The sequence below is a fragment of the Neophocaena asiaeorientalis genome, unplaced genomic scaffold (genome assembly GCF_003031525.2).
Source record: "Neophocaena asiaeorientalis asiaeorientalis breed wild unplaced genomic scaffold, Neophocaena_asiaeorientalis_V1.1 scaffold828, whole genome shotgun sequence".
NCBI lineage: Eukaryota > Metazoa > Chordata > Mammalia > Artiodactyla > Phocoenidae > Neophocaena > Neophocaena asiaeorientalis.
The window spans coordinates 776,274-799,302 of record NW_020175443.1 but is presented as its reverse complement, the minus strand read 5'-3'; the positions used below and the strand labels follow the sequence as shown (position 1 = coordinate 799,302).

General features: G+C 54.4%; 1 protein-coding gene across 3 annotated transcripts in view; it reads right to left on the bottom strand.

The window, feature by feature from the left end:
• Nucleotides 1-2,688: 2,688 nt before the first annotated feature.
• The window catches only part of NF2 (NF2, moesin-ezrin-radixin like (MERLIN) tumor suppressor), a 72,139-nt gene continuing 51,798 nt past the window's right edge, over nucleotides 2,689-23,029 (bottom strand). Inside the window, exons 11-17 of one of the 3 annotated variants that reach the window (XM_024767961.1) lie at nucleotides 21,951-22,073; nucleotides 21,069-21,286; nucleotides 19,765-19,870; nucleotides 19,164-19,291; nucleotides 17,177-17,342; nucleotides 15,740-15,784; nucleotides 2,689-5,515 (exon numbers count right to left, since the gene is read on the bottom strand). In XM_024767961.1, the coding sequence (XP_024623729.1) occupies nucleotides 15,749-15,784; nucleotides 17,177-17,342; nucleotides 19,164-19,291; nucleotides 19,765-19,870; nucleotides 21,069-21,286; nucleotides 21,951-22,073 (777 nt within the window). In that variant the 3' untranslated portion in view covers nucleotides 2,689-5,515; nucleotides 15,740-15,748. Of the gene's footprint in view, nucleotides 5,516-15,671; nucleotides 15,785-17,169; nucleotides 17,343-19,163; nucleotides 19,292-19,764; nucleotides 19,871-21,068; nucleotides 21,287-21,950; nucleotides 22,074-23,029 lie in introns of those variants that run through there. The other 2 variants (XM_024767960.1, XM_024767962.1) reach the window with 2 other exon arrangements.

The window sequence follows — 23,029 nt, the reverse complement described above, 5'->3', positions numbered from 1 at the left end:
GGGTTTTTCTGGGCCAGGTGCCCACGGGCTCAGGGAGCTGCTCCAGGTGCAGGGCCAAGGGCTGCCCACCCAACCGCTCTCCCACCCTGAGCCGCCAGTAAATTATTGACCTGAGCAGCAGGTATTAATGTGACAAAGCCAGAACATCCTTTCCAGGCAGCCCCAGCCTGGCTTATCTATCATCTCCTGGGCTTTGCAGCTGGCACTGGGCAAACACAGTGAGGACAAATAGGCCAGATGCAGGTAATTAAGCTCCTGGTACAGGTGGAGGGATGGGGCCCATGTGGGGGCCACAGGGGGGCCTGGTCCCTCTTGACCTGGGGCTTCCTCTGGGTGTCCACTTGCTTTTTTTTCTGCTTCCTCCTGTAAGCCCCCCACCCCTCCAAAGGAAGCATCCAGAGAGAGTCACCTTCCCCTTGTGGCACTGGGCTTAGAGCTTCCCAGGCATGATCGATCCCCACAAAACCCTATAAAACTCCCCTTTTAGATGAAGAGATTGCAGTGCCCAAAACTTAGGTGACTTGCCTAGATCATATGGCCGCTAAGTGACTGAAACCAGGTCTTTCTGAGTTCCAAGTTGGGGGCCCAGCCCCTCAGCTATGTGGTTTCCTTAGCCCTCCGCATGGCTGGGTGTAAAGAAAAGATTTCATGTTTCTTCATGTGTACTGCTTCTGTTACCTGTAAATAACGGTGGTACTGCTACACATCCTCATCTCTTTTTCCTTAGAAATCTGAGTGTTTTTTGTGTCTGTTCTTCATGTTATCCTGACAACATCTCAGAGGTACCCAGAGGCATCATTGCCAACCCTCGTTACAGAGGGGGAGCCGGGAGGCACAGAGCAAGCATGCAGCTCCGGCTGCGGACCTCTCCAGGAGATGTCTTGATTTCTTTGGCTCAGAGGCAACATGCCAGGTGCTATTCTGGGGCTACTACCCCAGTGGGAAATGGGCATCCAGTGGGAACCGGGAGGGGACCCGGTGGGGGTTCTTCTGAGTCAGCTCAGGTCCTGGCAGTGCTGAACAGCCCTGAGCCTTCTCCGTGTAAGCAAGCTCTGGACTCCCTACCAGGGCCGCGACTGTGGCCGCAGCATCCTGCTGTAATGCAGTAATGACAGGCTGCCAGGGAGTTCCGCCGCGGCCCGGGAGGGGAGAGGAGCCCTTGGCCTGTCTCAGCTGCCTGGGCTGTCTGAGACGGAGACGAACACACAGACGGCTCGACTCTCTTCTTCAGACGCTCAAGAGATTAGATTAGACATGGTTGCAGCAATCTTCTCACGGATACCTTTCCCCCCAGAGTCCGGCTGCCAACTCATTGTTATACGTGGGTGGCTCCCGACCCGCTCCTCCAAAGCGAAGGCTTCTGGGGTGGGCAGCCCTGGGGACATCTGCCAGGTGCTCAGCTCAGGCGAGGACGACAGAAAAGGATGAAGTGCTGGCAGGAATGCCACTGAAGGACCTAATGGGGCCGGGCTGCAAATGCCACAATTAAACACCCAGGTCCGGCCTGCAGCTTTGGGCTTACAGCACGGCCAAAACGAACTAAAAACAAACCAAAAAAAGCAGAGGAGAATTCAACCTGTCTCCCAATACCCAAATATCAATATTATTCATTCTAACCCCACTGAATGGAGCCCTTGGGATCTGTGAGAGCCTTACTATCTCTTGGGGGTCAGGAGTTGGCTTTTTAAAAAAAAGTCAGGTAAAAATATTGTCTGGACAGCTTCAAATGACCAGTATTTATAAAGTATTTTCTCTAGCTTGGACTACGTAGGAAATAAAACTATTTCCAATCACTGAAAATAACATAACCTACGTTTAAGAAACGCAGCAGCTTCTGCACACCTGAAACTAACACATTGTAAATCAACTATACTTCAGCTAAAAGAAATAAACGCAACAGTTTCATATTATTCATCTAACAAAAAGTTGAATTAGTTACTAATTCTATACATTTAAAACCAACAAAATATTGTTTAAAAACTTCAAAATTCTCTAGTTTTACAACTTCATATCTTTCCAAAATATATAAAAAGCTGGTTATATTTAACTCAAACTCTTGGAAAGTTTTGTGTACTTTGATAGGCAGCCCTGTGGACCCTCAGAAGTCTTGAGAACACATTGTGCCACCTGAATCTCTATTTTAGGTTGCGTGATTTGGGATAGAATTATCCTATAGTAGTTTTGGTCTTAATAAAGGACTTTCGTTGACCAAAACAATAAAACCAGCAAAAAAACCCCAAAGCTCTGCAGTAGTAGTTCCCAACTCCAAGTGTGAATGGCATGTGGCCCTGTGACCACAGCGGGGCCTCATCTGTCCTGCAGGCTGTGCCTGGGCCCCCAGTGGCTCTGCATGCTGCCCACGCCCCGTCTTCCAGAGCAGGAGTGCCTGGAGCGATTGCCCAGTCTGGTGCCCTAGTTTTCAGGTCTAGAATTGAGGACAGGCGAGGGGTGTGGGAAGGACATGGAGAGACTGGGACCCAGTACAGGGCCTGCCTCACGGGAAGCATGAGGGGTGTCCTGGTGAAGGCACAGTCGCGGTGCTGTCGTCAGCCCGGAAAAGGGGACCCTTTCACCACCAAAGACGTGGGGCTGGAGCTGAGGTCCCGGACATCAGGGAGCCGCCACCCCCCAACCCCAGTCACCACTTCAATGGCCAGAGCAACAAGCAAACTGAGGGAGCCCAAGACGAACTTTTTACAACTTAGAATTTTTATTAAAACAATCATTTAAATTACAACAACCCCCCAGAATAGAAAATAGCCTTCCCTGGTGTGGCCCTGACAGGAGGCCCCATAGGAAGAAGGATGGTTTGAAGTCTTTGAAAACGGGTGGATGGAGCTTCCCTGGAAGCCCAGAGGGGCCAGCCTGGCCCCGGGGCGGCTGGGAGAGGCCATCTCCCTGCCAAGGCCGCCCCCTCCAGGGGCCTGCAGGCCCCAGCCCTGCCAGCAGGCGAAGCTTAGCCAGTCGCAGGTTGTTAGCCTCAGGACTTGCGGTTTTGATTTGAAAGAGAAAAGAAAGGGAGAGAGAAACCTGTCCCCAAGACTACAGAACGCAATCACTCAGGAAGCGTTAAGTAGTGCCGCGGGGTGCTGTCCAGCAGGGCCCGGTGGGTGCGCGAATAACTGTGAGGACAGCACAGGACAGAGCCGCTGGGGCTGAGGTGGAGCCTCAATCAGATCAACGAGGTGCCCTGTGTGGACCCTCCAGGGGCTGCCAGCGCAGCCTCGCTGAGTGTTACCAGCACGGTGCTTCTGGCCAAGGACCATCAGGAGCACTTCAAAGGAGACAGTCCGGGCAGGGCCCTGCTCTCAATGGAGGTCGGGGGCTTCCTTACTTAATAAGACCTAAGCTCATTCACTTACAAATCACACAGTCCCCTCGGCCATTGGCACACGCCCTGAAAACCAAGCTCTGCTTTCATTCCTTCTTCCAATGGGGCTCAAGATATTTCTGAGGGCCGCCATCCTCTCCGCCTGTTCATCTCTGGGAGGTATCTGCCAGCTCTCGTCCCCAAGGAGAGCTGCCTTGTCCCTGCTGGAGTCAGGCTCTGCCGGCCCTCCAGAGTCTGCTCCCTCCACAGCTCAGATCCCAGCCGGCTCCCCTGTGGCTGCATGGCTCGGCATTTCCCAGACTTCAGACATACACACAGCAGTTAAATAATAAAAAAACAAAGCCTGACAACATTTTTATGAATGACCACCATGCTCTGTGCCCACAGCCACTGTTACAGACTAAATGTGCAGGTCAGGGATGGGTGGTGAGCCTGAGGAAACAGCCTCACAACTGTCAGACCTTACATTACAAACGCGGCCGGAGGAGCCCCGCCGGGACCGTGTCTCAGGGGAAGAGGCCTCGGCGGGACAGAGAGACACAAGGGAACCTTCCAGCTACAGCCGTTCATGCTTAGTGTCCAGATTCGGAGTCCCACCCTGCATGTCCTGAGGGGCTGGGGGGACACATAGGGCTGGCTTACACCGTGCAAGGTGACCCAAGAAGGTGGCGGCAAGCCCAGGACACCACTAGGTCAGCTTGACCACAGAATCTGGCAGGATCTCTGCGAGCTTCTCAGTTTCTCAAAACCACACAGGATTGCCAGAGGCCACCTCTGCCCTCGGGAAATCTCCAGGCCCTCCCACGCCTTCATTTAATACACTTCTTTTCACTGGTTAGCACTTATCCCCGGCTATGCACAGCAGCCTCATCGGAAGGGTGTGAATGGCCTGGTGGGTCACAGCAGCACCACCAGCCATGGAGGAAGAAAGGGCAGGAAAGCGGCCCCAAACCAAGGAGTGAGTATGGGCCATGGGGTGGCTTTGTGACCTGCTGCCACCCGGCATGGCCGGGGGTCGCGTGTCAGCAGGTGCAGAGCACTGACTGTGAGGGGTCACCTGCATCCCCTCCCTCACGTGGCTCAGGGGAGAACATAAGGCGAAGGGCTCTCAAGGAGATGAGGGCAACAGCCAAGGAGGCCCAGGTACAGCCACGGTGGGGAGAGCCTTGCTGGCGTGTGGCCGGCAGGAAAGACGATTCAGATCAACGAGGCAGACTGGGGCCAGTGGAACTGGGTGTCGGGGCCTCAGAGCCCTACAGAGACCCCGGTCATGGCTGGGCTGCCAGGTGCTGACTAGAGTGACGGGGAGCCCCCCCACCCCGCCTGCCACGTGCAAGAGAGGCTACGGTTGGAGAGGGCCCCGCCTGCCTCCTGGACCCTGGTCTGAGGTGGCAGAAGAAAGGCAGCGAGTGTTTTGTAGGGTGCAGGTTCCTACACGGCTCTGCTGGCCTCCCAGGCCCTCTGCTGGCAGCCAGCCCTTCATCACAGCTTCTGCCGGGTCTTCCCCCAGGCACAGCTGCCTTTCCCATTCCCCACCAGCTGGCAGCCAGAGCGCTACCTCAGGGGTGCCTAGGCCGAGGACCCATCGCCTGGCTCACTCTCCAATGACGTGTAGCAGGCAGGTTGCTGTGGGCCTGGGCTTGGGCGGCCACACTTCTTCCCATGCCAGTTCCTCACCAGTGAAGGAGATGAATTTTCTGGAACCCTGGGGGGTGGGGGGGGGGAGGGATGCCACCAGCCTTCCGGTCTCCAGGGGGCCTGTGTACTTCACTTCCTACAGCCACTTCCCAGACAGGGCTGGGAGGTCAGCAGTGGAGAGTAAGACACACACCCCAGGGTGCTTTGGACGAAGGAAGCACGGAATCCCACATTAGGTAAGGAAAGACAAATACTCAAAAAAATTTAAAGACTCAGGTCAGGAGAACTAGAACCCCAAGAGAGATACTTCTGCAGGGTCATAGTTCAAGGCAATTGCACATGAAGGGGGCTGGGCTCTCCGCTCAGCCAGGAAAAGCTCCAGAGCTCCGAGGAAGCCCCCATCCAGCCCGCCTACGGACGGCTCCCTCGATGTCAGGCCCATCCCATCAGTGCTGCAAGCAGAAGTGGCCAGTCCTCAGGTGGCTGGGTCACCTGCTAGAGCTCTTCAAAGAAGGCCACTCGGGACTTGGCGCTCTGCAGGGTGAGCTGCAAGGAAGCAGAGAAGAAAGTGAAAGGGGGGCTGGCTTTCAGCTCTTTCACAACAGGTTGTCCTCCTGCCTCCCGGACTAAACTCAAAGGTGGCTGGGAGTGAAAGGGAAGACGGTTCAAGTAGATGTTCAAGAAGCTCGTGGTCAATCCCAAGTAAGTTTCCAGATTTGCCCAGGAACTCAAATTAGGAGGTGACAAATGAGGACGTGCCAGGAGGGATGACTGGTGGGCAGAAGCATGTCAGCAGGAAAATGTCATCAATGTCGCCTTTTCACGGAGGGCAGGGGAACCCTGGGCATTTTAATAGATTCTCACATCCCCGTCTACAAAGGAGTCTCTAACGATGCCTCTTGTTGTGCTGTCCGTGCTGGTCCCAGCCTGGGTGCTCATCCGCTTCAGGGCTCGAGGGCCAGCTCAGCAATGCAAGTGTCTCAGTCCTCGTGCCCTGGGCACGCTGCTGGGGCAAGGAGACATGGCCTCGGGCAGGGCAGGCCTGTGTCAGGTGAGGAAGAGCTCATCGTTTCCACTCCTGGCTCCCCAGGTGGCCCCAAAGCAGACTTGCCCGTCACCTGGCAGCTGAGAGGGGGTTTCCATCCACAAACTGGGAGGCAACTGGCTTTCCAGGTAGGGCTGGTTTAGGCAGGGAGGGCGCAGCACATGGGGCGGTGCTCTGGGCGGAAACTGTGAGGCCTTCCCAGGAATGCTGTCCTGAGCGGCACAAGCTTGAGAAGACGTGGAAGGGAGAGGGAGGATTGGCGGTAGAGCTCTCGGATTGGCAGATAAAGCACTAACTAGGGTTTGCGACCTCCCGGGCTGCCAAACCCCAATCCCCCAACTCGGGAGGCCCCTTCCCAGGATCTCCCCAAACAGAAGCACCTGGCACGGGCGCACCCCCAGTGCCCTGCTTCCTGCTCTACTCCTGAAATCACTTACTTGGGTGAGACTGTGTGCTCCATATCCAGCTCTGGGATTTTGCTAAGGAGTGTTTTCAGGGAGGGGGGACACAGAGTGCGTACTGTTCATCTTCATACCCTCCAACCACTTAGCTTAGTGCTTTGTACATAGCAGAAGCTCAGTTTGTTGAGTGAATAAGATGTAGGTGATAACAATAACGAAATGGTGAGATGCAGGGGAAAGTCGAGAATTCCACCTGGGGCTGAGAAGGCCCAGGCGCTAGTTCTCTGTCACCACCTCGCTGTGTAGCCTCAGTGGACACCCTTGACCTCTCTGAGCCGCTTTTCTCTGGAGTTAAACCATGGGGCCAGGCTAGATGGTCTGGCCCATTCCCTCAACCTCTGGCAGTCCCTGAATCCAAAGAGAGCTTGGCTCTCCACAGGGTGGGGGAAGAAGACTCCAAACCAACCACTTCACCATCAAAGACACGCAGCATCAGTACACTCAAAACGAGGCAGCTGAGAGCCAGCTCTTTAAACCCTGCCAAATCTTTTGGCCTTGAAGTTCCTGACTAACAAGCTAAATGCAAGGAGACATCTGAGCTCTTTTTTTCAGTGGAACCAATTTCAGAAACCCTTTGGAAAGCCCAGCTCCAACGGGAGTGGAGAAACCTTTCATTTCTTTGCTGAAAAGGAACTCCCTCTAGAAGGATGGGTTTCTCCCTAAACACAAGCAGAGGAGACGGGCCGGGAGTTACGTGCTCTGTGATAACGGGAACAAGGATGGTAACTGGGGAAGAAAGAAAGACAGCCAGAGAGCCACCGGGACAAAAAGGCTCTTGGGGGAAAAGTGAATCAAAAGGTGTGAAACCCCGTGTCTCCACTCGGGTTCCTCCCACACTCCCGGGGAGACCTCAGGCCGGCTCCTCAGGGTCCAGGGGACCTGCAGGGGACGGGGCCTCTGCCGCAGCCCTTCCTTCCATACACTGAGTCACTCACAGGCACGGCCAGACTGCCCGACCCAAAGCCCACCTGGGCGGCTGGGTGGTCCTGGGCAGGTCACTGACTCCGTCTGGCCCCAGTTCCCACCGAGAAGCAGGGGTGGTGGCAGCCCCTGCCTCACAGGGTGACGTGCGGAGGGACAGAAACTCTACAGAGCGCTCGGTGCCGTGCCTGGCGCGCGGTGAAACGCTACAGCTGGTGTTACTAACAGCAGTGTCACATCGCCCCTCCCCCAGCTCCGACTCCTCTCCTTCCAGGGGGAGCAGGGCAGAGGGCAGGTTCGGAGGGGTGAGGGCGAAGGCAGGGTTCACAGCCTCTGAGGCAGGGAGAGCAGATGCCCCCAAGAGGCCTGGCCTCTTCCCCAGGCACGGAGCCCGGGCTGTGGGGGCTTCCGAGAGCCTCCTGCCCGTTTGTACAATGATGGTTGCAAGAATTCCTGGATCCTCCTAGCGGAGCTGCGTGCTGGCTATATCCCCTCGAGGTGCCGGTGGAGGGTTTTGGCAGCTCTGGCAGCGCCAGACTCCAGTCACTTGAGCGTGTGCTTGTTGGGAGGCAAAGCCCTCTTCGGGTGGGCAACACACTGCCCTGGATCCCAGCCCGCACTGACCTCCTATCTCACAAGAGCAGCAGTCGCACCCCAGCCCAAGGAGAGGTGCGACGCGAGATCGAACACTGGCCGTGCAGAAGCAGGAGAGCACCCTGGACGCGCAGCCTCGGCAAGAAGACAGTACCATGGTCTCCAGGCTGTTGGAGGGATGGGCAGAGCCACCAGACGGAGGTGGCGGACGTGGCTGCTGACACCAAGGGCACTGGAGCGTCCCACCTCGGCCCGCAGGCAGACCTGCCTGCCCCGCCCCCGCCTTTCACCCTTTCTGTACAGTTTGTGGTGGTTCCAATTCCAACAGGAAGCCCGTCATCAGAGGATAATCCCACACGAGCTGACTGGCGCAGCCGGAACCCTTCCTCTGCCTGCCCTACCTCCACAGCGTCCCTCATCTCAGGCATCAGGACCTGCTCATGCTGGAGCACAGGCCGGGGAGCTGGGCAGTGAAGACGGTCCATGGGGAGAAGCCTGGGCTTCTTTCTTCCACATGGGGACTCAAGCCCAGGGGCAGGGAGGTTCCCCCTCAGGCACTGCCAGCTGCCCTCCCGGCCCGGCTCCGCCCCACACCCCAGCCCTCCCCTCACCTGTGGGATCCCTCACCACCTGCTCTTTCTAGAAAGCTCACTGACTGTCACATTGACCGTGTAGCCTCAGGCAGGAGGTATCCCTAAAGGAGGAGGGGAAGGCTTAGAGGAAACGGCACAAAGCTAGCCCTTCATAAAGGGAACGGCCTCTGCAGGTCGTCTTCGTAGACTCCTGGAAGTCGGCTCACAAGCATCCTGGATTCCCGCTACCCTCTCCTACCCCAAGGTGTACAAGCCACGTCAGCGTTCGGTACACCTTCCTGCTCAGGGACGGGCCTGGCTCTCCGCACAGCGTGGCAAAGGGACCATAGAGATGATCCGCCACCCTGGGCCTCGCACCCTGCGGTGCCACACGGTGAGAGCCGGAGTCAGCCACAAGGGCCACCCACCACCCTGCAGCCCCTTTGGTGATCCAGCAACACCTGTCATCACCCCAGACCCACTGCTCGGGTGGGCAGCACCTCCAGGACTGGGGCGGTGCCATGGGGGACTCCCCAGGTGCACAGAACGTGGCTCTACGACCACGCTGCCATGCTGGGCGGACTCCGAATTTCAGTAGGTGGTGAAGCAGAAAGGCCTCAGGACGCAGACAGACAAGCAGGGCCTCTTGGACAGTGGCTGCCTCATTCTGGGACCTGTCAAGTCTGGTCCACCTTCTCTGAATCCTTCTGAGGACACACGGGTAGAGTTCTGCCCGAGCATGACTGGTGGCCACGCCTGCCCCGCACCGTCCAAAACTCCCCCTGGGTCCAGACAGAGGCGGCCAGGGAGTCCTGGCGGCCGCATCCAGCCCCTCCGGGAGCTCCACCCCACGTTCCTCTCACCAGTTCCCTGAAGATGACAAAAGAACATGAAGTTTCCTCACCAGGCACGGGACTGACCCGCTTCTCTCTTGCAGCTGTCTCCTCACATCTGATTAAAATCCGCCGTGTGAATAATACAGGAGGAATTAAGTTCTCTCTTGACTGAACCGGCTGTTCAAGTCTGTCACTAATCCAGCTCCATTCTGAGGAGACAAACTTCCTCTTCTTTCTCGGCTGCATATCTGTATGGTGTGGTTTTTGTCTTGGGGGGGCTCTGGTCCACCTGTGGCCTGGCCCCTTCTTCCTGCCCAGCCTTGATAGACACAGCCTGGCAGAGTTCCCCCACAGCCACCTCCCCATCACACTGCCCGTTGTTTGTGACGGCCACCAGGCTGTGCAAGGGCAGGACGGGGAGCCTCCTGGCAGGGCGAGACCTCTTCACACCACCCGAGCTGTGTGCAGTATCACCGAACAGACACCTCCACCAGCTAATGAATCAGATTCGGGAGACACTTCTGTCTCCTTAAAAAGAGAGGAGGCTGGTTCCTCCAACCCTAGGGAAGGACTTGGTAACCGGCAGCCTCTCCTGAACCCGGGCATGCAAACAATATGCAGACTCACGGGATCCCACTCACTGGGCGAGGGTTTCAGGCAGCCCGTCTAGATACAAGGACCTGGCTTGCCCCTGAGAGAGGGCCCCAGGGTGTAGAGACAGCAAGCCTGGAAGCACCGAGGCCAGCACCAGGCTCGCCGATCCTTCCTGGCCTGCTCTGCAGTGAAGGCTTCCAGCTACGAAGCTCCTCCGGCCTCACTCCCAGGAGTGCCCCCTGCTGGAAAACCACAGCCCCAGGCTGGCTGCCAGCTCCCTCCTTCCAGCTCTCCTCCAAAAGTCCTTTTGAGAGGGATTGCTTCCCAAAGTGAAGACAGAATAACTAAATGTATTCCGGCACAGAGCCTGCAGCAGCAAGGCTGTTTGATTAAGAATGAATTACACTTTCATCAGCACAGAGAAATTGATTCACAAGGCCACACTGTGATAATCTTGTTCCTAAAGCAAAAGGGGGTGGGCGGGACACAGAGCCACTTCGGCTATCAATGATGAGGGAGAAGAAGCCCTACAATTAAGCTGGGAGAAGAAAACTAATCAGAGCGCCAGGATTCCTCCAACTGGTCTCTGGGGGCCTCACCTCAATCCACTCATCCCAGCGGGAGAAGAGAAGAAGGGGTGGGGGAGAGTCTAATTCATTTTAAACAAAAAGACGCACAACGCTGAACCCATTTTAGATACTAACCTAATAACTCTAGGCGCTGAGACTCTGCTTGTCCCATAAAAATGCAGTGGAATTGAAATGCAAGCCCTAAAATCATGTTACACTTCCTCTCAACCACTACATATTGAGAACGAAGGAGCGGGGGAGGGCGCAGATACAAAAGGACAGGCAGATTCTCCACCAGGAGCAGGAAGGTGACAGCCAAATCCAGCAGCAGCAAATTCCAACATAATCTCTGGTTTGGGGTGTGATAAACATTCCGCTTCCAAATCAAAGCTGAGGGGGCAGGGCCGGTGAGGGGGGATGGCTGCTATAAACGGGTCAGATTAAGCTATTCAGCTGTCTTGCTAGTTGACAGCTTGTACCCAAATGCCATCTGGTGATGTGCACGGGGAGAGAGCTGTCCACACACTTATCCCTAAGCAGAGGTGGGATGAAGGGCCGAGTCCACCACAATTAACAAATCCAATTTGCTATCAGCTACTATATCTGCTCTAGAGAGAAATATGCCTGGGAAAACCCAGAGGGTGCCTTTGGTTTATTAATCCTTTAGGGACCTAAAGTGGCAGAATGATGCCTGGAAACCGGTATCTGCCCATGTCTCGAGCTGCCCGTGTGATGCTGGCAGGGCCTCATTTCATTCCTCCACCTGGAAAATGGACGAATCGGCCTGATTCACCTCGCTGGGCAGGGGGAGGCTAACTGATGGGCACAGAGCACTCTGAACGAGCACCTTCGGGAAATGGGGCAGATAGACCGATGTCATTTCAAATTGCCAATATCAGAAGGGAAATCACAGCAAGGATCATAAGAATAGAACCTCGAGCCTGCAGAATGAGTTTGCATCCCGACTCTTCCCTCCCGCTGTTGCAGTGACAAATCAGGTGCTGGAGGAATGCTGCACTGAAACGTATCTTCAGTGCTGAGGGACCAAATGAGATGTCTTACTGCAACCAATCAGGCCCACTAATGTCCTCAGACACTTCCAAAGGGTGGTAAAATACCCTAGAAGGGAGAGGCAGGTTTTGCACACTCCTCAACGCCTCCCAAAGGGCAACTGCTTGACCAGGTAAAGCCCACCAACCAAAGGGAGGGACTGGATCGTGGTCTTTTGGCAAAGAGGCTGGTAGAATCTTCTACCTAGGGAGCTACCAGGAACAAGCAAGAAAACTGGAAGCGCTCGACAGTTAAGAGGCGCGTGGACATTCGGTCTGCGTGAGGTGGGAGTAGCCTTCAGGGATGAGCCCAGGCTTCACGACCAGGAGGAGGGTGCCCCGAGACCAGCCCATGCCTGCGACGCCTCCCCCGAGCTTCCCACGGAGCCAGTGCCCTCTCTCCTGTGTTCTTCATCCGCACCTGGTGCCTCTGCTGACCCCTGCTCCCCACTCCACTCCTGCTCCCCTTTCTTCTCCACCCTCCCCCACCACATCTGCCCTGTTCTCACAAAGGGAAAGTTCTGGAGCCAGGGAGCCAAGGCAGGGGACGCTCCACCAGACATCGCAGGGTTTCCGAAGCAGGCAGAGCCCTGTGGGTCCCTGAGCGGGGTCTGGGGGTGCTGAATGTGTTCACCACACGGGCAGCGCAGCCTGTGGAGCTGCCCCCGTCCAGGCAGGCGATGCTGATGGAGGTCACAAGGGAGGCCTGGCTGGTTGCTTTAACTGTGGGAGACGCCTTTCACGCTTATTCACCCTCGCTCTGTGATTTATCACTTCCCTGGTGTTTTAAGTGCTCCACTTGACTCGGCCAGCCCTGCATCTCCAAAGGGAGTCCATGCAAATTGAAGATGACATTGAACTTTTATGTCTTCCCGATCTGAGAGAGGCGGCTGGAGCTTCAGATAAATGTCGAGGCTCCCCATTCCTGCTCCTCCACCAGCGGAAACCACAGCTAGACCTCGATGGTTCACACCATTTACGAAAAAAAATAAGCTTTCTAAGCTCTATGACCCACAGGATTTCTCATTTGTCGACTGCCTTTGAAATCCTTTGCTTCGTCAGAGACCACGGGCACAAAAACAAAGACAAGTTTCCTGGCGCTCATACCAGCCCAGAATTGAGGAGTGAAGCTGTCCCTTGAGAGGGCATGAAGGCTGCGAACGTGTTGTCACCTCCAGAATGTGCTGCCCAGCTAAGTCACACCTGGCCACCACCCACTTCATCAGTGCAGTGGCTCTGAAGGCAAGAGGTTCAAGCCCAAGACACCGTGTCCCCCTCCCCCAGCCTCACTGCCAGACCCCACGCCCTCGCTTACAAGATCCAGAGTCCAGGAATACATGTCACGGTCACTCCCCCCGAGAATGCCACAAATCTACGTTCCCAAGGGCAGCTTCTGATCACTAGCACCGCTTGGGACTCTGATGCAAATGCCAAACCAGTTGTACTGATTATCGATTGGGAGAAAATTGAAATGTGGCGTTAAGATTAGCAGGAGGAGAAAAATACACCCTTGCAAATCCAAATCAGATAGTACAGTCAGCGGAGTTCATTCTGGAGTTTTAAAAGTTTTTACCTCTAAACACACGGAAACTAAAACACTTACTGTATACGCGTGTCACAAGTTGTGCACGTAACTGTGGTGCGTCCCTCAGCCCAGGCTCACAAGCAGATTCGTTTCTTTATATAATTTTAAGCACTCGCTGAGTCCTTACAGTGAACTCACTAAATTCTCATAACAATCCTGGGGTGGGGTGGGGGAACGAACTGTTTATTCCCTTTTTACAGGTGAGGACACTGACCCTTAACAGAAGGTAAGAATTTTAGAGACAGTAAGTGGCAGAGCAGCGGCAACCCTGGTGAAGAAAACTGGACTGCCTCTCAGCATTCCCATGTAACCCGTGGGTAAACCCTTGTAATTAGCTTAAGTGTCACCAGCCCTGGAGGGTCCTGATGAGTCAGGGTCAGACACCGGCCTCGAGGTGAGGCAGGAGAGGACAGACAGCAAGGGGGAGGAGTACACCTGGATCACGGAGGTAGCGGAACCAGTCTTTCCTTGAAGAAATCTATGATCAAAAGACATGAAAAACAAAACAAAAATCAATGCAGGCTGGTTTGAACCAAGATTAATGACAAGTTTCAGGACAATGGAAACTCTCCAGTTCACCACCGGTCTGCATTTCTCATCCCGGACTCTCTAGATGGAGCTGTGCCCTTGACATTCTAGGCGCCCACACTTCAAAGCCCGCCGTGGTATTTCTCATCAGCTAGGCTCACTTCAGCCCAGACCACAGCAGGCACAAGGCCAGAGCCGCCCCAGCACAGCAGGTGACTGGCTGTCAGGCTTGGTCACTGGCCACAGGGACCACCAAAGTCGAGAAAGTGGAAAGTGCATCCAACTTCACGTGTAGCAAAAGCTGCCACTATTTAATCTGGTGATACTAAGTCCAGCTGTATTAAGAGCCAACTCCATTTTATTAATCCTTGATTAATCAGAATTCTTGATTAACTGGAGCTTGGCAGAATACTTTGAAAACAAGTTCACATCAAGACACTAAAAAAAAAGAAAAAAAAAAGGCTTCTGTGCATGTCCTAGGAGCGGTACACATTTGACTATAAATCAAACATCATTTGTCTATAATCACAGCTCAGTGAGAACTGACGGTCAGAACTGGGTCCCTGAAGAATTTAAGCGTTCTGAATCATTACAGAAAGAAGAGAGGTGAAATCATATAAAGGTAGAACAGGACGGTCACATGCAGAGAGTATCTGACAGCACAGACTAAGACAAAAAGGGACTTCCTGCGTGCCCCTGTGCTTGCCACGGGGTCCAGGAAGCCACAGTGGAGCCGCCCCGGGGTCCTCTGGGTGCCACGGGGTGATCCCTTGAGCAGAGGTGCCACCTGGCCTGCCCACTCCGTGCTCTTCACACCTGCCCGGCGTGGAGCATGCACCGCTTGGTGCTGGCGTGTTCAGCGCCAGCGTGCCGTATGAAAGCTGAAGAAACAGGAGCCTGCTAAACAAAAGTGTCACATGCAAACTGTGGTTCACGCCACGGGTTCCTGGAACCACTGACAGATCGAATCCATCTTCTAATGAGATCCACCTGGGACTTTAATAACAACCACAAATAGGACCTATCCTATGCCAGATCGCACTGCTTCGCACAGAGCTTCCAATGGGCTTATTTTATTCTAGGAGCAGAAAGCACGGTGAGGACACCGAAGGACACATCCCATGTGACTGTCAGGTGTGGGTGGGCTTGCTGGCGGGGGTACTACTGGGGAGCAGGCGAGGAGCAGAGGCCTAATAAATTCTCTCCACTGCCTAGGCCTGTTGGGAGAATAATGAACTGTTGCAGAAGGAAAGCAGCAATTATTCAATTAATTCGCTCCACGAGCACTGACTACCCGTCTGCTGGGTGCCCAGACTTCTCTGTCCCGACATGAGTTCACGCCGACTGCGACCGTGCCCCAGACTGCGGAGAAGCCCAGGCAGAGGTGGCCGTTAGTGTGCCGGCGAACAGAGAGTCCGCTTAGCCTGACTGCGTATCAGACCCCTGTGCTATTGGTTTGCTGTACTTGAAAAGAGAATAGATGCGTACAGAAAGGGAGGCTCTAGAGGAGAAAATGAGGGAACACGGGCAGCCCCTTCATCCCACGACCAGAAGCCGCCAGGTATGACTGCGGGTCTTCAGAGGCTGTCAGAGGCTGATCTCGTTTTAAAGGCACCAGTCTTAAGAACACCCAAATTGACCCCGTTTCCATGCTAGGGTTATTTATCTAAGGAGTACGCCACCAAGACAAAGGACTTTAGACAGACCTGACCGGACAAGAAGCCATGACCTTCCCCAGCCCGACAACGACACAAGATGTGAAGGACGGCTGGTCCTACAGCCCCAGGACATGCTCTTCAGAACGAGGCAGCCTTCCGGACCCTGGAGGCTGTTCTGGCCCCACAGGGCGGATGCCTGCTCTCAGACTCGAAGCATGCTGCGGCCAGTCCCCAGGCGCCACCTGCCCTCGGGAGGGCTCGGCACGGCCCGGGGACAGAGACAGGCAAGCTCATGCAGGGGTTAGTATCACAGAGGTCAGTCCCATCACCACATACAGAGTACCTGGGAATAACCTACTTTGAGGGCTCAAATGCAGATAGGTCTTCTGCCTTGGGCTTGAGGCTAAACCAGCAAAATAAAATGAAGAAAAACAAAAACATACCCTGTGATATCAACAATGCCACATGTGCCATTTGCAAAATGCTCAGACAGGCCTGAATCGTGACAAGTCACTTCATTTGTGTGTTTTTATGGCTTGGAAACGGGTCTCCCCAGCTTTCAGCACCCCAGGGCCCTGTGGTCGAGGGCCCGGCTCACGGAAGCAGTGGCAAAGATGAGCCTGTGCCCGGCGCCCAGGGGAGCGAGTGGGGCAGGGAGGGGTCCGAGGCAGCTCCTGTGAGGCCCAACTGGCTCACTGGCCCAGTCATCCTTCTTTCTCTATGCTCACTGGCTGAGGCCTCGCTCCAGCTCCCCTTTGCTAACTGTTTCAGAATTTGGTTTGGAAGGGAAACCCGGTAAGTTACAGAAGTTGGAGGAAAGAAGAACGTGGACTGTGGAAAGGTCTCTCCCTCCAGGTCACGCTATTAAAAGGAATTCTCTACTCGATGCCAATACTAACCGGAGTCAAGAGGGAGGATGCAGGGATCCCGACTGTACCCCTCAACGATGGCAGGTAGATACAGATCTCTTGAAAACAGACAGTTCTCAAACTGGGAGATCAATTTAAAGACTACGCTAAAGCGTACAAAGTGAAACACATCTAACTATCACCACCTAAACTCAATGAAGAGCCTTGTCTTACTGACCCCCATTTTACGGGTGTTAGCCTGGTCCTGGGGGAAGAGACAGGAGCTGACATCACCTGGCAGGAGAGGACCTTTCCGCTTTGCCCAGCGTAAGAGATGTACACTCTTGGGCTGATAGTATGGAATTTAACTTCCTCCAAAATGCTGAAAGCTCAAAATATCCGTGGAGAAAGACATGAAACTGTTAGCAACATAAATGAAGTCTCATCTCTTAAAACATTAAGGTTCTTCTAGATACTCCCTTTGAAGTCTGAAAAACGTTAAAAATTCAGAATTTGGTTTCTAAATCAAGAACAGAATTTTACAGTCCTTGCCACTTAAAAACACAAAAAGACGAGAGGGAGAGTCCATTCTCAACAGCCTCCCTTTCATTTTGCTTTCTCATTAAGTAAGGCAGCTCCCTGGGCAGAACTCCCCTCGGCTTAAAAGACAGAATTGCTTCACTGCTAAATGATGGATCAAAACCTGTCCTGTAACCATGATTCATTTCATCAGAGCTTTTAACACAAGCTCCCCTTCCATCGAGTCAATGGATTCACAGACATTGGCAGATTAAATTCCCTTTCTGGCGTGAGTCAAAAAAATTCCTCAACTAAGTACATATAAAAACTGACAACAGTCTAATGACTCGGCTACTGAGGAGACCAGATGCCAACCTCACATTTCATTAACGACTGTCCTACTCAGCAAAAGACAAGAGACTCGGTACCTTTTTAATGGTATTGTGTTTGCTGCTGGTGCCGCCCTGATCAGAGTTCTCGTTGTGCAGAATATCTAAGGCCGTCTCCCTCTCTTTGAGTTTCAAGGCCTCGATCTCTGTCTTGAGTTCGTTGAGCTGCTCCTGCAGGTGCTTGCTCTTCTCCATATACTCCACTCTGCCAGAGAGAGGACAGAGTATCAGGGGGTCTGGCAAACAGTGAGGCGCACCGCGGCCGAGAGGCTCCAGACCCACACGCTGCGTGGCCTGGGACCCAGGGTCTGAGCCTGGGGTTCACATCTCTGCTTGGCCACTCGCGGGCCATGGGAGCTTGGGCCAGTCACTAAACTGCTCTGCATCTGTTTCCTCATCCATAATATAGGGATAATGATCACAGGGCTGTGGTCGGGATTAAACAGAAGGAAGTGCAGGAAAGCCCAGTAAACTCCCATACCAGTTGTGATGGATAACAGATAGTTTTTAGTTCTACACAGAAAACAACACAAGAAACAAGCCTCCTGGCATCCAAAACAATCTTGTCTCAACCCTTCTCGGAGAAGTAATTCCATTCTAGTGACCTCTTCTGATAGGCCATGGCCACATCCCTACTTGTTTTGGGACATAATCTCCTAAAGATGACAGAAGCTCACTCAGCAAACACCAGGAATAGAAAGATGCCCACCACCACCTACAAGCACACATGGTTATCTATGAAGGAAACCATCCTCAGGGTGTCCAGCTACACGGGCACAGCCAGGCAAACTGGGCATCACAGACACAAGGGACCTTCTGCAGTGATTCCCATGCACGGGTGGTGCCTGGTGCGCACAGGTAATGAGTAAGAAAACATAAACTGTGAAAAAGCAGTAAGCAGCCTCACCCTGATCACACAACCATGTACTGCTGAGCACACCTAGAAAACAGTGAAGGGTAGAGGGGCTGAGCACACCTAGAAAACAGTGAAGGGTAGAGGGGCTGAGCACACCCAGAAAACAGTGAAGGGTAGAGGGGAACTCCACCACGGGTGGAGGGGACTGGGGGTGCCACAGACACAGACGCTGGGTCCCTCTATCCTCAGGACACGAGCCCAGAGAGACTTACTGCCCGGCCTGTGGCTGCCCGTGCTGGACACGGACAGGGTTACCTGAGGACAGCAAACAGGTGAAAGCACATGGGCCGCAAAGTCAGACGGATGAAGCGCTGAACCCCGGATCTGTCCCTCATCAGCTGTGGGGTGCTGGGTGAGCTCCTTAAATGCTCTAAATCTGGGTTCTCATTTATAAATGGGAACACTAAACCTACCTTTGAAGTCAGTTGGTGGGAATGGAATGAGATAAAAGATAAAGGACCCTGTCACCCAGGCACCTCGTGCCTGGTAGCTACTGTGACATTTCCCTGCCCAGCCATGGCACAGATGGCCGATTTACCGATGGCCCTGATTAGGGGACCTCGGTTAGGTGCCCTCTGCAGTGGGGCTCCCTTCCATCTCAGAGCCACGTCCCCTGACCATAAAGTGAAGGAGGAAGACAGCTCAGGGCACGCTGGGCTCAAAGTGCGGATCCCGCAGCAGGGCTGCTCAAGATGACTGTAGCCCCAGCCGTTTGCCCTCCTCAGCCTTGAGCTGGAGTTTCTTCTCTCTCGCCCTTGTTCTAGACATGGGACCCGCCACAGAGCTCAGGCGCCAGAGAACACAACTAGGAAACGTGTCGCATCACCAGGTTAGAACACGACCACCATGGACCACCACGTGAACAGCGGTCTGACTGGCTTGGAGACCTCTGACAGCCAGTCCTAGACTTCAGGTGAGCTCTGGAGTAACTATAAACTCCGGATCACCAATCATGTGTCATTTTTATCCTGGAAGATGAATGCTGGTCTGTCGCCCTTCATTTCCAATTAGGAAATTCCTCTCCCGGTGGGTGAGGACAGAACAAACCTTTGTAGGAGTTAGTGCCAGGCTGCCCACGCGGGGCACAGGGGAGGGGAGGGGGCTCCGTACTTTTCTTTCTCTATCTCCATGGAAAGCCGCTTCATGTCAGTATCCTTGAAGTCGAAAGACAGGCTGTCACCAATGAGGTTGAAGCTTGGTATGTCAGGAGGCAGCGGGGCTGGGAGTGGGTTCATAGGCTACGAAGGAGAAATCTGATTAGGAGGTTCGGTTCCACAAGAACAGAGGGCACTGCTGCGTCAACCACCCACCCCTCCAGAGGCCACAAAGGCTCTGGACCCAGCGTGCCCACCCCTGAAGCAGAAAGGGAGGCAGTTAAATTTGTTTTGAGGACTTTCTTCTCCCAGATCAGAGGGTCGTCTAAAATATGGCCCCAATCTACGTCTCCCACCATCTGCCCTATAAGATGGTCAATGGTATCATTTATTACCCCTTGGACCACTTTGCTTCCCACCTCTGTTACTTTGCTTAAACCAAGTCACCTCCCCACGTCCCATCTCTCTTTCAAGGCCCTAGAACATTCTGCACCATTCACTCCACCATGCGTTTGCTTAACAGTCGCCCTGAAGGCCCCACCAGGGGAACCGGAGGGCTGGGAGGGAAGGGACCGCTACGAGGTGAGAAGCAGCGCGGCTGGCAGCCCCAGGCTCACCGGGTATGTGGGCTTGGTGGTGATTTCCAGGAGCTTCTGCTTGGCTCTTCGCTCTGCCTCGCGGGCTTCCTGCAGGTCCTGCTTCAGCTGATCTGCCTCCTTGGCCCTGCAAGGAGAGAAGGGGCCCTCAACTCCACAGAAGATGACAGGAGGAGGAAAGAGACCCCTCTTCCCCCTTGACCCCTGGAGAGGAGGGAGCTGGATTAACCCTGAGGGTGGCACCAGACCAGGCAAACAAGCACGGGGGTTGGGGGGTGGAGGAGGATTTACATGAAATCAGAACTTCCGAAGCAGGAACAACATTCCCAGGTATTGTTCATTTCAACTGATTTCCAGTTTAAATCAAAACTGGGAGAGCAGTGAAGCAGGTGGCCAGAAGAGACAAGGATGAACCTTTGCAACTGGGGGAGGGGGAGGGAAATCAGGGGAGGAGCTAGAAGCTTCCTCTGCTTCTTTCTGGGTGAGAGTAGGCTGGGCAAAGGTGTCATACTGGATCACAAAGGGCAGGATGTGAAAGAACTGATTCTTCACGACCCCCAAGTGAAACAACCTCCTCGGGCAGGAAGATAAGTACGTCGCTGAGGGCCTCGTGCCTCGTCAGGACACTGGACCCAGGGGACCCAGCCCAACACACATCATTCACAGGGAAGGGACCGCACATGGAAAGAAAGGAGCCTGGGGCAGGGCGGGAAACGTGGAACCGTATTCCCAGAATGACACGCAAAGAATGGAGAGGAAACTGTAGCGACTGCACCCTGGCAGTGAAAAGCCAAATTCAGGTGTTCTAAACCCACAGACCGAGTGCCGCGAGGAAGAAGCCAGGGTTGTCTGACGGCTGCGGAACCAGCACAGCCCAGAGCTTCCAATTGTCTTTGAAAAGCACAGACTACAGTCCCATCCTTCGACCTGGTCGTGAGCCAGGGCACCCTGCCCTCCCCTCCCATCTTCAGGGAAGCGTTAAAGGTGAATAGCTGCTGTCTCCCCACACACCCCTCAAACCAAAAGGGAAAAGAAGCACATTCTGTAAATGTCAGAAGAGCCTCCTCATGTCTCCTCAGCTAACAGCAGCCTGTGGACAAGCTCGATGGTTTTCCTGCAAACACGAGCATCACAGAGGCGGGGGCTCATCGCAAAGGCACAGCCCGACCAGAGTCCACTGGACAGGAGAACTAGGTTCCTGCACCCGTCCAGCTCCAGCCCCACCGGCCTGTGCGGGAAGGAGCCTCTGCCCCTGCCTGGGAGATGGGTCAGCAGCTGCCAGCAGGCTCTGCCCCAGTGCAGGGCCTCCCCGCCCCCATGCTGACCTCCTCTCGGACTCCTCAGCCATCTTCAGCGCCAGCACTTCGGCCTCCAGCACCTTCTGCTCCATAAGGCGCTTCTCTTCCTCTGTCCGGATGGCCGTGGCCTTGATGCGCTGCATCTCCTGTTCGGCCTCTGCCGCCTTCTGTGCCAGGAGCTTTGCCTCCTCCTCAGTGATTTGGGCCTTTTCGGCCAACAGGTCGGCTGTCTCCTCGGACCGCATCTGGAGAAAAGAGCGTGCTCAGCGGGAACAGGAGTCCTGTGCCTGTCATCCCGCCCCGATCAGGCCTCAGACACTCAGGTCAGCAAGGACCAAGGTCTTGGACTCCTTGGGGCCCTGCCACTGAGTGTCCCCAAGCCACACCCTTCAACTTCTCAGAAGGCCCTTCAGGGTCCCTCCATGGGGACCCACTTGAGCTGAGGCTACACTTTATGAGGGAGAAACCCAACTTAACTCTGTCCTTCTTTCTCTTTAGATAAGTGCTTCAAAAGCACGGGAGACTGTGCCCTCTGGGGACACGTCACAATGTCTAGAGACATTTTTGATTGTCACAAATAGGGGAATTTAGTGGGCAGAGGCCAGGGACACGGCCAACCAGCCCTCAACACACAGGATGGCCCCCACCAGGGGATGACCTGGCCCCGAGGTGGGGCAGGCCAAGGCTGAGACACCCTGCGGGAAAGGTGACCCACAGTGAGTGGAGTCTGCCTGCACTTGGAGGTTGAACTCAATCTAAATCTGCTCCTGGAAACACAGGCGGAGAGGAAGACAATAATTTTAAGCCAAAATGTCAAAGTAAATGTGCCTAATTCTGGAGTTGGGGGCCTAACTCCAGAACCAGAGGGAGTCCGAGTAGCCTCCCAGGACCCAGCCCCTTGGAAATCACCAGGGCTTCGTTGGCCATCGTTGCCTCTTCCTTCATCTGCAGCAGCCTCCTCTCCAGTTCGTCCCTCGTGCGTTCAGCCTCCTCCCTCATCTGCTTCTCTCGAGCGAGGCGCTGCCTCTCCATCTAGGGGGAACGAGCGGCCGCTGGTCACAGGGCCCATGACCTGCTGTGCCACAGATCTGAGGACAGCCAGTGCCCAGGGTCTCCCCTCTGGGGACCCTTTTCTTCCCTGGACTTTAGGTACCAGTGTCGTTCTCCTCGCCCACCACCCTCCATCCTTCTAAACCAGCTCTAGAGTGGAAAGCCGTGCTTCTTGAAAAATCATCTAGTTGTAAATGAACAAACAGCAGAACACGGAGCCAGTCTCCACCTGGATGTACGGGCGCATCCGTACACGCTGGGTACGGAAACAGCTACCTGGCCAACGTGCCTGAGACCCCAGTGGCTCTGCCCTGCAGCTGACAGGACACAATGCAGGCTCCTTCTCCCCAAGGAGACCACGTGTCCCTCTCCACCACCGTGAGCCACCGTGCCACTTCTTATCCACACAGACCCCTCCCACACCTCTAATCTCATCAACAGTAGCTCCACTCTTGCCTCTGACCCTCGGAGAAGATGGAATCATCCGTGTGATGCATCAATTGCTCACACATCGTATTTCACAGCAGGAGGCGGCGGCAGCCAGGCACAGACCCCCACAGCCTCAAGCGAAAGCAACTCCTGAGCCAGGCCTGTGACAGGAGGGAGCACGGGGGGAGGAGTGAGGACGCGGCCCTGATCCTTACGGCACCAGCACTAAGCTGCTGCCGCCTCCCTTGCCTTCTGGATCACTGTATTAATTGGGCCACACGCCGAGCTTAACAAGCAGAGGACAAGTGCTATTCTCTGTGATCCTAGGGCTCTAGCTGAGTTCAGAAAGCAGGAGCCAGAAGTGACCACTGCACTATTTTCTTCCTTAAATAATTAAAGCACATTTAATTACTTACTTCTTGCTTCAATCTTCTCCCAAACACAAGATTTTTAAGATTGCTGCTTTTTCTAAATAGTAAGTCATAAAAATGCATTGGGCCTCGAAGGAA